The sequence below is a fragment of the Orcinus orca genome, chromosome 18 (genome assembly GCF_937001465.1).
Source record: "Orcinus orca chromosome 18, mOrcOrc1.1, whole genome shotgun sequence".
Lineage (NCBI taxonomy): Eukaryota > Metazoa > Chordata > Mammalia > Artiodactyla > Delphinidae > Orcinus > Orcinus orca.
In genome coordinates, this window is record NC_064576.1 from 376,934 (window position 1) to 391,947 (window position 15,014).

At 61.8% G+C, this 15,014-nt stretch overlaps 1 protein-coding gene across 3 annotated transcripts in view; it reads left to right on the top strand.

Moving 5' to 3' along the window:
- The window catches only part of GAS6 (growth arrest specific 6), a 36,181-nt gene extending 21,706 nt beyond the window's left edge, over nt 1–14,475 (top strand). Inside the window, exons 8-15 of one of the 3 annotated variants that reach the window (XM_033434965.2) lie at nt 515–636; nt 1,265–1,383; nt 1,658–1,847; nt 4,117–4,281; nt 5,110–5,278; nt 8,562–8,734; nt 9,888–10,116; nt 14,086–14,475. In XM_033434965.2, coding sequence (XP_033290856.1) covers nt 515–636; nt 1,265–1,383; nt 1,658–1,847; nt 4,117–4,281; nt 5,110–5,278; nt 8,562–8,734; nt 9,888–10,116; nt 14,086–14,099 — 1,181 coding nt within the window. In that variant the 3' untranslated portion in view covers nt 14,100–14,475. The other 2 variants (XM_033434966.2, XM_004273584.4) reach the window with 2 other exon arrangements.
- Nucleotides 14,476–15,014: the final 539 nt, after the last annotated feature.

A 15,014-nucleotide genomic window follows, 5' to 3' on the forward strand; every position in this document is an offset into this window, starting at 1 on the left:
CGCGTGCGCAGGGCACTGCTCTCCCAGGAGCACAGCGTGCTTGAGCGCTCGTGTGGGTCCTGCACACCTGCGACATGGCGCGTGCCCCTTGTGTACCTGGGCCTCTTCCCCAGAGACACCGGGAGACCGACCAGTCGGGGCCCCTGTGCTTCTGGGCAACGGGCTTGTCTCCTGCCGTTGGTGCAGCCTAGCCCAGCCAAGTCCGGGGGTGCCGAGAGCCCTGCTCCCTCCCACTGCCTTCCTGCCTGCGGCCGGCGGCTGCCCCTCCACCAGGGAGGGGATGGGGTAGTCCTGGCCCTGCCCGTCCACCAGGCTGTCCCTGTGCCCCATGCTGACCTGGCCATGCTGACGGCCTCCGTCCCGCGTCCCCAGGAAGGAGCCGGCCAGCTGGGCGGGAGCCACGGGCCTGGAGCTCCCGGGTCTCGGGCTGGGGACTCACGTCCGTGGCGGTGTGATGGGGCAGCAGGGTGTGTGGTGGCGTCAGTGGGCTCAGGCGCTTCCTTGTGGCTGGCAGATGTGGACGAGTGTGCGGAGGGGCGCTGCGAGCAGGCCTGCGTCAACTCCCCTGGGAGCTACACCTGCCACTGTGACGGGCGCGGGGGCCTCAAGCTGTCCCGGGACATGAACACCTGCGAGGTAGCGCCTGGCCCGGCCTCCCGGCTGTGCTGTGGCCCCGCGTGGGGCTGGCTGGGAGCGCGTCCTCGGGCCTGTGGGGAGAGGCGGGGTGGGAGGCGTGGCCGTGCCATCCGATGTGTGGTTGTGGCCACCTCAGCTCCTCCCCAGTGTGACTCACTCACACACGCGTGACCGCAGCCCCTGCCCGGGCTCTGCGATGCGCGGGCAGCAAGGCGCCCCCCGACCGCGAGGGCAGGCCCGCCCTGGCTGCCCTGTGACCCCCCGGGGCTCCCACCGTGTGGCCCTCCAGGTAGTGGAGAAGCCGCATCGTAGAGCAGGGAACATTCTAAAAACAGCTTCAAGGTCTCCGTTTTTTGCTTGTTTTACAACATTTTATAGTTGTTTTTATTATTCTCCGTACGTTTGAAATATTCCATAATTAAAATATGAAAGCAGAAGGGAAATGCACAGGGAAGGAGGGTGCTGGAGAAGCTGCCAGCAGGGAGCGGGGGCCTCTGAAAACATCGGAGACCAGCCTCCCCTGGGAGCCCCCATGGTGGGCTGGGCTGGGGGCAGCAGGGTCCCTAGGGGTTCCAGTGGGAGCCCGGCCGAGGGCCCCCACCTGAGGCCAGCTCCCCGCTCCTGACAGGACATCCTGCCCTGCGTGCCCTTCAACGTGGCCAAGAGTGTGAAGTCGCTGTACCTGGGCCGCATGTTCAGCGGGACGCCCGTGATCAGGCTGCGCTTCAAACGGCTGCAGCCCACGAGGTGAGAGGACGGCCCGAGCGTCTGGGCCGGGCGGCGGGGGGCAAAGTCAGCCCCGTGCTCGCGTCCCGGCCGGGGAGCCCGCAGTCCAGCACAGCCGCGTGGGCCTCAGGGCTGGTGCCAGCTGTACGCCTCCCCAGGGACTCGCTGCTGGCGTTGGGGTGCGGGCGGCATTCGGCCCGCTCACCTGGGCTCTTCCCGAGGCCAGGCGAGCCCCACCGGGAGGGGTCACGCACCACGACCCTCGTGTAACCCACTCGTTTCTGCCCGCGCTCAGACTGGTGGCTGAGTTCGACTTCAGGACCTTCGATCCTGAGGGCGTCCTGTTTTTCGCCGGAGGCCATCGGGACAGCACCTGGATCGTCCTGGGCCTGCGGGCCGGCCGACTGGAGCTGCAGCTCCGCTACCAGGGCGTGGGCCGCGTCACCAGCAGCGGACCCATCATCAACCACGGCTCGTGGCAGACGGTGAGCGTGGCCCCCTCTGCGCCACCTGGGCCGGCCCGGGGCTCCTGGTAGATGGTGAGCGTGGCCCCCTCCGTGCCGCCTGGGCCGGCCCGGGGCTCCTGGCAGACAGTGAGCGTGGCCCCCTCCGTGCCGCCTGGGCCGGCCCGGGGCTCCTGGTAGACGGTGAGCGTGGCCCCCTCTGCGCCGCCTGGGCCTGCCCGGGGCTCCTGGGCCGAGGACCCAGCATCTACTTGCAGTCGCTCACTCAGCAGTTAGTGGGTGCAGCCGCGGCAGGACGGCCCCGCGCCAGAAAGCCTGCGCTCAGATGGGCATTATGTCCTCAAAGAAGCAGAGCAGGGCTTCCACCGCAGCGGCCGTGATTCTCAGTGGGGTGACTCCTCTGAGGACACCTGGCTGTGTCTGGAGACACTTCTGCTTATCACAGCTGTGGGGGGGGTATGGGGGTCCCCTGGCAGCTGGATTGAGGCCAGGGGGACTCGGGACTCCCCACCTCGAGGACCCGCCGGTTCGGACTGCCAGTCGCGTCGAGGCTGAGAACCGGCCAAGGTCCCGGGGCCCGGCTCTCGGTGTGGGGCAGGGTCAGACGTGACTCGTGACGCCGTCCCAGGCTCTGGCCCCCTGGCCTGCTCCGTTCACGCTGACCTCCAGCCTCTTGAGGGAGGTGCCCTGACTGCCCAGAGCCTGAACTGCAGCCGGTGGCTTTGGAGCTGCCGCTGTGTCCTCCATCATGATGCCTGGCGCAAAGCAGCCTGTGACACGGAGGCTCCCTCCCCAAACTTGGAGGCAACCTTAGTTGGAACTGGGCTTTTAGAAGTAAGTGCTTGAAAGAGAAATGGGAAAAGCATTCTTTTTTCCTCTAGAAGTGAAGATTAAATGGAAAAATTTGCCCTGGTCTCTGCGAATAAAAACAGTGTAGACGTTTGCTAATATTTCCATCCTGTCGGTGGCGTCTAGCTCCTCCTTTCCTGGACTCTTAAAGCACGAGCATCTCCAAAGCAGCAGGAGGGATGCCTTCCGCAAAGTTACAGATAAAACAGTCGATCTAGAGGGAAGCCGTCTCGGGGTTGAGGGAGCTCCACACGTGGGAACCCGCTGCCCCGCGGTTGAGGGCAGGAGGGTCCCGAGCGGGGCTGGGACACTGCCCGAGGGGAAGGGGCTAGAGGAGGCATGACCAGTGGATGCACGTGGCTGCCAGCCCACCCAAGGCACAAACTGGTCCTTGAGGTGCAGGGCCAGTTCCACAACGACCTCTGCCCACTCTCCCTGCCTCTGAGGCTCCCCACATGTGCACACTGCTGTCTCCTGACCAAATTCAGACCCAGTACCTAAATGTTTCTCCACCTGAGCCAGAAAGGAAATTGAGGGGCTTCTGGGTCATTAGGAAGATGCATCGTATAGAGTGACAGATTTTTTAACTTTCCTACAAGGAAAGCAGGAAAGAGTGGCAAGTTTTAGAAAGAATTCATACGTTCAGTCAGCATTCAGTCCGTGCCAGGCACTATTGCTGGAGATCCCGAGGTAACATATGTCCTCGTGTATTCAAAGTGCTCAGTGAGGGGTAGGAGAAGCTAAGGGCCAGAGGTGTCAGGGCTGACCCAAGGGGGCAGGGACCTCAGGCCCCCAGAAGGCAGCTCCCTGACTGAGGCTTAATTTAGGGTCCCGAGATGGGGAAGGGGCTCCAGGTGGGCTCACCTGCAGGAGGAGGGGGGGCCAGGGGGAGGGAGTAGCATTGGGAGGGAAACCAAAACCGGCAGGGTCGGAGCCACACCATAGATGCCAGGGAAGCAGTACAGGTGATGAGCATGGACCCCCCGAGGTTGGGGGTCTCTTGGCCCTGGGTGGTGATGGGAACGTGGCCCCCCCGAGGCTGGGGGTCTCTTGGCCCTGGGTGGTGATGGGAACGTGGGCCCCCCGAGGCTGGGGGTCTCTTGGCCCTGGGTGGTGATGGGAACGTGGCCCCCCCGAGGCTGGGGGTCTCTTGGCCCTGGGTGGTGATGGGAACGTGGCCCCCCCGAGGCTGGGGGTCTCTTGGCCCTGGGTGGTGATGGGAACGTGGCCCCCCCGAGGCTGGGGGTCTCTTGGCCCTGGGTGGTGATGGGAACGTGGCCCCCCCGAGGCTGGGGGTCTCTCGGCCCTGGGTGGTGATGGGAACGTGGCCCCCCCGAGGCTGGGGGTCTCTTGGCCCTGGGTGGTGATGGGAATTGGTACCCAAGGCTCGGCGCCCCTTCAGAAGGTGCACATCCACCCTCACTGCACTTGTGCTCTTCAGATCTCTGTTGAGGAGCTCGAACGGAACCTGGTGATCAAGGTGAACAAGGATGCTGTCATGAAGATCGCCGTGGCCGGTGACCTGTTCCAGCTGGAGAGAGGACTATACCATCTGAACCTGACCGTGGGAGGCGTTCCCTTCAAGGAGAAAGACCTCGTCCAGCCTGTAAGTACTGTCCTTAGCCCCTGAGGTCGGAGCCCAGGTGGCTGAGCACAGGGTTTAACCCTGAGGGCCCTGGGAGAGGACCGGAGGGAGGCAAGCATCTCTAGACCCTAACAAGCCGCAGTGCAGCTGCGTCACGCACCGCACCATCTCTCTACGCAACTCATTCGCGTTCTCGTCTAAATTCATGATAAAAATGTCTATTTTGCAGAGGAGATAAATCACAAAGAAATTATCCTTTAACAAAAAGAACACTTACTTTTTTGGACAGTTCCCAAGTACATTTGGGTTGCACGCTGAGGTTCCGAGTAGAGGGTGGCGGCGGCAGCACCTTCCCTCCAGAGGGCTGGCCCACACCCCAGAGTCCCATCCGTGTGCCTCATGCCTCCTCGTTTTACAGACAAAGGCTGGGGCGACCTGATGTGTGCAGAGCCACGCGGCAAGTGCACAGCTGCGGGTCCCCAGCCCCCGCCCTACACACCCCAGGTGCTTTGGGCGCCTGGCAGGAGCGCAGGCACAGCTGCTGTGGAAGGGGCCCCTCGCCCTCGTCCTTCCAGGTGGTGGTCAGCGCCCTGTGTCTGTTAGATGAGTGGGGACCGGGTGCAGGCAGAGGAGGACGGGTGGGGCGCGGATGTGCCACGTGTGCTGCTGCGTGTGCCGTGTACCTGGAGTCGGGCAGCGAATCCCTCCGTGAGCGCAGAGCCTGTAGTGGAAACACCTCCCCCTGCAGGATTCATCCACGTTAGTGGTGGATTTCCACGTGCCTGCGCCGGGAGGGCACTGTGGGAGCGGGCGGCACCAGGAAGCCACCGGGGGTCTCTGTCTTTCCAGATGAACCCCCGTCTGGACGGCTGCCTGAGGAGTTGGCACTGGCTGGACGGTGAGGACACCACCGTCCAGGAGACGGTCAAGGCGAACGTGAACATGCAGTGCTTCTCCTTGACCGAGAGAGGCTCCTTCTTCCCTGGGAGAGGGTTTGCCTCCTACAGCCTGGATTATGGTGAGTCCTGGCTCCTGCATCGGGATGGCTGTGCTTGTCCTTGCAGCCAAAATACGCCGAAATACACTAAAAACCAGAGAAGCAGGAAGCAGTTTCCTACCGGGAAGACGGCAGAAGGGACGGCCTCACGGCCCCCGGGCTACAGGCGGGGCACAGGCCCACTCCCAGGGCGCAGGGCTGGGAAAAAAGGGACGGAGGAGGGTGCCGGTGCCTGGTGGCCGAGACGGGCAGGCGGATGCAGGGCTCTAAGGGGAGCTTCCCAGAAGGTTCTGAGACAAGACAGGCTCAGGTTCATCCAGGTAGATGTAGACGGAGCCACTCGGGAACGCCCAGCACTGCAGTCACAGCGCCGTGGGCCGTGGGGAGGGGGCAACGGCTCAAGGAGTCCCTGAGCTCGAGCTTCAGAAGGACGAGGAGGAGAGAGGCCCCAAGGAGCCGGGCTTTTCCAGCCGCTACGGAGGCAGCAAAGGAGCTTCTCCTTCACGCCCGGGGAGACAGGAGCAGGCCTCGTAGCGGGCGGGGTGGGCAGCTGGGGGCCAGCGTGCTGCCGCAGGGGACACAGGGTCGGCCCGGAGTCCCTCTGGCTTCTGTGAAGCAGGGCCCTTCATTCCTGGAACAAACCACAGCTGTCTCTTCCCTTTTATTATCCATCAGTGACAACTTTTACAGTAAAGACAAATAATCCTCCCGTGCTGATAGGTGAGCACTTAGATGTCAGCTTTATGTGAAATGAGTGAATGTTCCAAATCCCGGCGGTACCGTTGCCACCTCTGCTCTGGGGACGTCAACCCAGACGGTGCGGACGTCGGGGGCGGGGGGCGGGGACGGTGGCGGTTCCATTTGAGTCTGGACCCAGGATTTCCCCGACTTCCCCTCTGACAGGGTTGAAGTTAGCCTCTGTTTCCCAGGGGGCACCAGCTGCAGCCCCGAGGTGTCACCGTGCCTGGGCTCACGGGCCTTAGTGACTTCCAGGTTGAGGATGTTGGGAGAGCCCTGGGTCCCGGCCCAGGGACAGCTCGCACAGAACCGTGCGCCTCTTTCCGAGGGTCGGGAAGGCATCCAGAGCCCGGGCTGCCCGGCAGTCCCAGGTGGACACCTGGTCCAGGGAGGGTCCAGGGTCGCCCCCCTCCCCTTCTCCGCAGCCCACTCCTCCTGCCAGGCTCCTGGCATTGCTGCGAAGGCCCCCGCTCCCGGCTCTGCTCCCCCCTCCACACTCTCACCCTGAGAGAGTCCCCGGGGTACCCCCACCCCTCTCTGTTCCTAGACTCTGAGCCTTTCGTGGTTGAAGGCGCACACGTGACCCCCCACCCCACCCCGGCCCTGCTTGTCAGCCCAGGAGGGCAGGTGGCCTGCTGCCTCCTTCAGACCTCACTGCCCCGGTGGCCTGCAAGTTCAAGGAGGGCCCGTCCAGCTCGGAGGACGAGGGGCCTGCTCCCTCCTCCTTAGCAAGTCGGGCCATCCTCTCAAGACCTTGTGTCACTGTCCCCTTTCTGTCTTTTATTGTCAAAAGCATCACCACGTCACTGAAGGGTTTTTAGAAAAGAACCATTGACCCCTAATCGCACCACCTCATACAAAACACGTCACTCTTTCAGTCTTTGTTTTTGTACGTGCAAACCTAGAGCATCCTATGATGTTTAATATCACATCACGGAGCATAAATGTTTCATTCCTTTTTCACTAACACTGTGGTAACGCAGACACCGCAGGCACGGTCTCCACTGGCTGCAGTGCTGTCCCTGTGCCCGTCACCGTGCCTGCTGCGGTCTGCTTGCCGCTTTTGCTGCATGGTTTTGATCTTCAAGTTCTGTGACAACAAAGGCCAAATGGTAGTTAGAACTCTATGCATTTTTAATGTGTCTTGAACTATACCGTCAACGTTCTCACGTTACAACACAGAAAGGACACATTAGGAAATGACAGATACTGTCCTCAGCAGCAGGTCCCGGTGGATCTGGACTCACTGGGTCTCAAAGCCTGAGGAGCCCTCGGTGAGGGGCGTGTGGTTGACCCCACTGTGCACCCGAGAAAGCTCCCCAGGGGAGCCGAGGCATCGGTGCCTTAAGCACACTGCTGGCAACCAGGCCGCGGGCCTCCTCTGCCCGGGGACTCAGCAGGGAACACACTCCCCCTGCCGCAGGGGTGCAGGGGGAGCTCGGCAGCAGAGGTGAAGGCTGGGTCGGTTCCTTTTTCCAATTCTGTGTGCGTTCGATTCGATGAACAATTACGGGAACTGGCCGTAACAGGCCCCTCTGGGATGCGGACGCACACACGATTTGAGGGGCACACAGTCCACTGGGGGGAGAGAGCGGCCCACGGCGAGGTCCGAGCCCAGATGTTCGCAGACGTGGCCTCAGCATCCTTCTGCCGAAGCAGCCCCTGCCTGACATCCTCACGAGGTAGAAACACTTAAAAACCAAGAGGGCGGAGGTTGTCTGGCCTCTTCAGCAGCAGGTGATCACACGTGGGGAGGAAACGTGAGGTGGCGTTCGCCCTCCGAGAACCAGAATGCAGCCCTGCTACCACAAGTGCTTTGGAGCAGTTTGTGCAAGAGGCGTGCACCATGTATACTCATTCCGATGCGTCGTGTACGTGACACGCACCGTATGGTTTATAATACACACGCGGTACCTACTGCGGCCCGTCTAACACACCCGAACAAAACCTCACCCGCGGACGCGTCGACTGTGACGGTAGAAAAGTGCAGCTCAGGATGTAAGATCGTATGTGCTGTTGAGTGGGGCTCGTGGAAGCGTCCATTTTCTTCGCGTCTTTAACTTTTCAAAGTCCTTCAGCTTGCGGGGCTGCACAAGGCCGCAGCTGAGGTGCAGAGGGTCGAAGGCTGAGACGCCCGCCCCATTCAACTGACCTGCGGGGAGGGAGTCGGGGGCGCCCGGGGGCTGAGCACGGCCCAAGTGGCGCGTCTGAGGTCCCGGCGGGACTAGGTGGCCCGGTGGTCACGCGAAGGGGCGCTCGGGGGAGCGGGCGGCATGGCCATCCTCAGGCGGCCTGGGGCCTCTGGACTGCGGCCCAGACCTGAGTCCAGAGCCCGGCCCGCGTCACTTCCCAGCTGTTGGCGCGAACCGCGGGTTCTGGGAGGCTGTTACTGGCTTCCCAGCTGTTGGCGCGAACCGCGGGTTCTGGGAGGCTGTTACCGGCTTCCCACCTCCTCCGCCGCCCGGCGTCCTCTGCTGCCCGGGGCCACGGGGGAGCTGAGCTCGCCGCGTCTCGCTCCCCGCCTCTCGGGTCTGGATCGCCCTGTGATGTGCCGCCTTCATTGCAGCTCGGACATCGCCGGACGTCGGGACCGAGACCACCTGGGAAGTAGAGGCCGTGGCTCGGATCCGCCCCGCCGCCGACACGGGGATGCTGCTTGCGCTGGTGGGCGATGACCAGGCCGTGGTCCTCTCCGTGGCCCTGGTCGACTACCACTCCACCAAGAAGCTCAAAAAGCAGGTACCACTCACTGCCCCACCCCACCCCTGACCCCTGAGGACGCACTGCTGCCCCAGCGCCCAGGGCCCAGCCAGGCTGCGGCCCGCACCGTGGCCCTCGAGGTTCCAGCCCACCCTCCCCGTCTCTCTCCAGGGTCAGAGCAGCCGCGCGTGGCTCAGGGACAGTGTTGCGTTCCCGAAGCCAGTTGTGCGGTGGGGAGACTTTCCCACCTGCTCAGCGGTGTAGCAGTTTGAATTAATTGCTCGTATGCAAGCCAAAGGACTTTGCTCACAGATCAGATCTTCCTTTTGAAAAAGATGCGCAAACGTGCCCCAGACCCTTGTCAGGCGGCCCCCTGGGGACGCAGGCGGAGCTCTGGGCACACGCCCCTGGACACGCTGCCCGTCACCTCCACGCAGCCCCCCTCTCCCGACTCTCCCGACACCATGCCAACACCGTGCTGACTGGACTTACTGTTTTCTCAGAGAACAGCTAAGAGGTGGCGGAAATAGGTTTATTTTCTCACCTCTGTCCTAAGAGGGGTGTGTTCACCAAGTCAGCCTGCCCGCGGGGGCCACCCAGCTCCCCTCTTAGCGGGTCTGCAAGCTGATGGATCCGCGCCCTGCCCAGGCCGGCTTTCCCCCGTCCCGGTACTTGGGACAAACGGCCCCGAGGCCCACCCAGCTGAGACCACCTCCCCGGGCGGGGAGAGGGAGGGAGGGGAGGGCCATCGGTCATCACAGCGCCTCTGCCCTGTGTCGTCAGAGGCGTGTTCTGCCTGGCGTGTGCATTTGCTGCCCGGGCCCCTCTGTGCTGCTTCGTGGCAGCTCCACGTGGAGGGGCAGCCCTATCCTGTGTCCCGGCTGTGGACACGCTGGTGACTGGGGTCACCTCTGCCCAGGCCGATGCATGTGCATTCCCGTTTCTGGAGCGGGTTTCCCCCCAGCTCCCGCCCAAGGGTGTGTGGCTTTATTTGTTCGTCCTCCATCACGTTGGACAGGGTCCAGGTGGCCCCCTCCTTCACCCGAATAGAGACTGAGTCCCTGTCACACCCCGGCCGCAGGCGACCCTGCCCGCAGGAGGCCCGCAGGACAGGGCAGGACAACAGGGCCCGTGGGCACTTGGCCGCCACCCCACCTGCCCTGCCCCTGCTCAGGCGTGCTTCTCCCCACAGCTGGTCATCCTGGCCGTGGAGAGCGTCACCCTGGTCCTGATGGAGATCAAGGTCTGTGACGGCCAGGAGCACGTTGTGACCGTTTCTGTGAACAAGGACGAGGCCACCCTGGAGGTGGACGGCACGAAGGGCCAGAGTGAAGTGAGCCCAGCAGGGCTGCAGGAGAGGCTGGCCGTCCTCGGGAGGCACCTGCAGGGCTCCGTGCTCACCTTCGTCGGGGGGCTGCCAGGTAGGGTGCCCCAACTTGCTCGCCCCAAGCAGAACTGGGCTGCTCTGTACTAAAAGGAGGAGGGAAGCAGCCGGCCCGTGGCTGCATCGGGTGCTCGCTGGGTGTCGGCCCCGGCCTGCCATTGTGTGCGGCGTTCAGGCTGAGAACACGCTTGCAGGGCCAAGTGGCAGCCTGAAGCTTCCCCTCCCCGGCTCCCGCACCCTCCAGGAGCCCCTCCCCCAACCGTGGGCATCAGACGGTGGCTCCGGCCAAGGCTAGTGAGGAGGGTTCAGCCCACTGGGCCACGCTGGGGGCTGGGTGCCCCAGCGCCCCAGCCAGCCTCGCCCCTGAGGCCTGGTGTCCAGTTGCCATGGCAGCAGGCAGAGTGACCCCGGCCCCTCCTGCGTCCGGGGCTCAGGTCTGGTCAGGTGGAGCCAGGAATCGGGGCGAAGTGGTGGCAGGAGGACGAGGCCAGGGCCTCGCGTAAGCCCCCGTCCACTCCCACCCCTCAGGGTGGGTGTCCACTTGCCACAGACGGCGGCATCTCTGTCTTGGCTGGCAGACTCAGAGTGCATTTGGTTTTAATAAGCAGAGCTTTGAAGAGGACGAGAGAAAGCCTGGAAGCCCTGGGCATGACTCATTCGGGCCGAGAAGATAATATTTAATTGATCTGACTATCTGTGTGCGCTCCTGGGGGCCGGGGTGCGGCGTCAAGCCTGGCGGCAGCGGTTCACCACCTGCCTAGGGCGTGTGCCCGAGCCAGACGGAGGGGTTCCGCAGGGATGGGAAACCGTGCCCTCGAGGCGGCTGGAGACGCAGAGCGGGGAGCCCGGGCCCCAGACGCCGGGCATCTCGCCCCCTGAGACGTGTTTGTTCTTCCCCCGCGGCCCAGATGTGCCAGTGACCTCGGCCCCGGTCACAGCCTTCTACCGCGGCTGCATGACGTTGGAGGTCAACCGGAAGGTTCTGGACCTGGACGAGGCCATCTACAAGCACAGCGACATCACGGCCCACTCCTGCCCCCCAGCTGAGCCGGCCGCCTAGGCTTCTGCTGCCGCCGGACGCCCGCGCAGCCACATGCGCCTTAGCTTTCTTCCCAGACCAGGAAGGACGGCGGGAGGCCCCCGCACCCCTGCCCGAGACACTGATCCCTCGCCCGCCAGCTCCCCTCACGGCCTCCCTGCCCGTGTGTAACATACGTGTAAATAGCGGACTCACCTCAGCACCACCCGAGCGGACCCGGGAAGAGAATTCTGTTATTTTTATTACCAGATGCTTCTCTCTGACCTAAAACTATGGAAAAATAAAACGTTTACGGAACCTTCCGAGCTCTGTGTCGGCGCTTTCTGCCCCTTGGCACTCAGCGGCGCAGCCATCATGGGGTCCGAGGCCGAGAGCGGTCCGCCAGGCCCATCGGCTTTAACTCCAGGCGGCATCCCTTCCGCCGCCGGCGTCCCCGAGACGGGGATGAGCCGCTTTCCGGGAGGCGGCAGTGCCGGTCGCCTGCCTGCGCGGCCACGGGCAGGCGCCACAGGTCAGCGCCGCCGGCTCCCCGTGCAAACCCGCAGCCTCGGTTCTCCCACCTTCTCGTTTCGGGAGGCCGTGCGCGGTGCCTGAAGGCACCTGCTCGTCGTAGAGCGAGCCGGGTCTGCCGGGGGTCGAGCACACGGGCCTTTCGCTCTGGCTCCAGGAGCATGGGGGGCAGTAACGACACCACGACACCAGCCCAGGTCACGGGGGAGAGCAAGCCCGGCGTTTGCAGCTGCTGCGGACACGTGCGGGGCTGTGGGCGCTGTCGCAGCAGAGGGTCCCAGGGGAGTTTCCGGCATCCGGTGGGGCTTCCCTCCACCCCAAGACTGAGATTCTATTTTTTTAAATACTAAACCCTGAAGTGTGTTCTCAGGCAGGCAGCCCAGGGTCCCACGGCCCCATTTCAGCTTCACGGCTTTAATCCCTCAAAGCGGCTTCGGGGTCTCTGCACCCGCCCGCCTCCCCCCCACCCCGCTGCTGAACGTGAGTTTACAGTCACAACCTGACCCAGAGACAAGCAGGGGCGGAAGGAGGGGCGGGGGCCGAAGACCCCAGCCCAGCCGCGTGCGGAGCCCGTGGGACGCAGAGTGGCCACGGCACCTCAGGAGGAGAAGCTCCCTCTCGATCCTGGCTGGCGGGACTGGCAAGTGGAGTGACCCCGGGGACCGTGGGCAGAGGCAGCTGGCGTGCCCTGGAAGGGACGGGGTCTCCATGACACGGGAGGGGTTGGCAACCACAGATGCCCATCAGGCGGGACCCGTGGGCCAAGCTCACCTAAGACGACCAGACTGAGGCCCAAAGGTACAAGGTGACGGCCAGGACCCCAGAGGCAGAGGCGCTCGGACCCCAGGGCCCAGCAGGGCTGGCACGTGCAGCCGGGGTCAGCCCCTCCCAGGGCCACCCATGTCCTCCTGCCAGCCTGAACCCACTTGTCTGCTCCCCGGCCTGCCTCAAACCGTGTGTCTCTGTGTGTGTGTCTCTGTGTGTGTGTGTGACTGTGTGTGTGTGTGTGTGTGACTGTGTGTGTGCATGAGTGTGCATGTATGTGTCTGGGCCCCTCCTCTGCCAGGCCAGCCGTGGGCACGGTGCACTCCTTCAGGCGTCCCTGAACCTCACTGGGCTGTGGGTGAGAGTTCTGCTGACTCAGGACTTCAGGAAACTAGCCCGACAGTTCTTCAAGTGATTTGCACAGAAGGGCTGGCAGGGAGGTCCGTCAGGGGACTCGGCGAGCCCTGGTCCTCGTGCAAAGTCCGCCTCCAGCCAGCCTCTTCCCAGAGCACCGTGGAGCCCCCTCCTCCATCCGTGACCGGAGTGGACGTGTGGTCTGGCTCACAGCCTAAGTGGACCCCAGCCCAGGCCCCTGTGCCAGCTCCGGGTTGGGGGCTGGCCTGGTGGGCTGAACTGGTCAGGCTGCGGCCTGGAGCTGTAGGACGTGCCTCACACTGTCCGCTGGGGGCTTGAGAGCCCAGTTCCTGGGGACTCTGATGTTGACCAGGAGGACCAGGCACGGTTGCCATCAGCTCAGGGAGCAGGGGTCTGAGCCGCTGAGCACCACTCTGAGAAATGGGGGGCACGCAGTCCCGCCCACGACCCCAGGAGACCCCCTGCTGCCCACCCTCTGGCCCCATGTGGCCTCAGGAGCCCAAAGCCACCCTGGGGCCTGCTCTCAGCCCAGTCACCACAGCATTCCCGCCATCCTCTCTGGTTTTTGTCCACTCCGGAGGCAGCTCTGGAATGTTCTTACGGAATGCTCCCCAGGCCAGCGCCCACCCGCTCACAAAGGCCAGGATGGCCAGAGAGCAGACAAGACACATGCTGAGCTCTGGGACTGGAAACTCTGGCCTCACAGACACACGGAGCCGAGGCCAGCTCTCAGGGGCTTTCTGACCACCTTGGGTTCATCTTCTCTCCGGGGAGAGCGAGGGCCACATCTGTTTCCTACTGTGGTTTCCATAGACTTCCACTGGGCGCCAGGGGTTATTCTAACTACTGCCAAGAAAAAGTTTATGGCCAGTGGAGAGCCAAAATCTGCAAGACATTCCCCAGCTGTACTGGCCAGATTGGCGTCCTTGCTGCTACCCAGTCCGGGCCAGACTGCACACGAGGCTGGGGCAGACAGAGAGTTGCACGTCTTCTGACTATGTGCCATGGAGATGGAGCCGGGATGAGTCTGACTGTGCGCCATGGAGATGGAGCCGGGATGGGTCTGACTGTGCGCCATGGAGATGGAGCCGGGATGGGTCTGACTGTGCGCCATGGAGATGGAGCTGGGATGGGTCTGACTGTGCGCCATGGAGATGGAGCCGGGATGGGTCTGACTGTGCGCCAGGAAGGAGGAACTCAGGTGGATTATGCTGCTGACTCTTGTGGTCTGCATTGATCTCAGAGTTTTGCTTTTTTTGTTTTAAATAGAAGAGCTGTAATATTTGTTTGTATTTCATTCTTTTGTTTGTTTTTCAGATACTATCGATTGATTGATAACGGCTTTTTGTGTGAAGGGCCGTTCTGTGCCCTTAGGGTATTTGGCGGCATGCCTGCAACCTCCGTCCTTGCTGCCAGTACTCCCCCAAATACACACACATAGACACACACACTTGAGACAGTCAAAACATCTTCAGACACTGCCACACGTCCCCTGGAGCAAATCATCCCTGTTGAAATCTCTGCATTAAAGAAATAGGAAATTTGACCCCAGCTCATATGACAGAAAAAATTAACTCTATGTAGAGTATATATTTAAATCTAAAGGTAATCTATAAAGCATTTAGAAGATAATGTAAAACTGTAGGCTGTGGGCCTAAGGTGATGCACCCCTGTTCTTGTTAATAAAGCTTTATTGACACACGGTCATACCCGTTAACTTATGATTCTCTACAACTTCTCTCCTGCTACAATGGCAGGGCTGAGCGGTAGCTTCACAGCTACGGACCCTCAAAACCTGAACCATGTACTATGTGTTCCTTCACAGAGAAACTTTGCTGACCCCTGTGATAGAAGAGTATTTTCATGAACTAGGGTAAAGAAATATTGCTTTAAAATAGAAAATAAAACAAAATGCTCTCATGATAAAGAAAAATATTTAAAAATTGGGCTGCATTAAAATTAAGAACTTCAAGAAAACAAAGTTGGAGGAAGCTACCCGACTTCAAGTCTTGTTATGAAGCTCCAGCGGTCAGTACAGCCTGGTGTTGCCAAAAGAATAAACAAAGAGATAAATGAACAGAACAGAGAGCCCAGAAACAGACCCACAAAAATAGAGTCACCTGATCTTCAACAAAGGATCAAAGGTAACACAATGGAGCAAAGACAGTCTCCTCACAAATAAGGCTGGAACACCTGGACTCCACGTGCAAATAAACGAGTCTAGACACAGACCTCACACCCTTCAC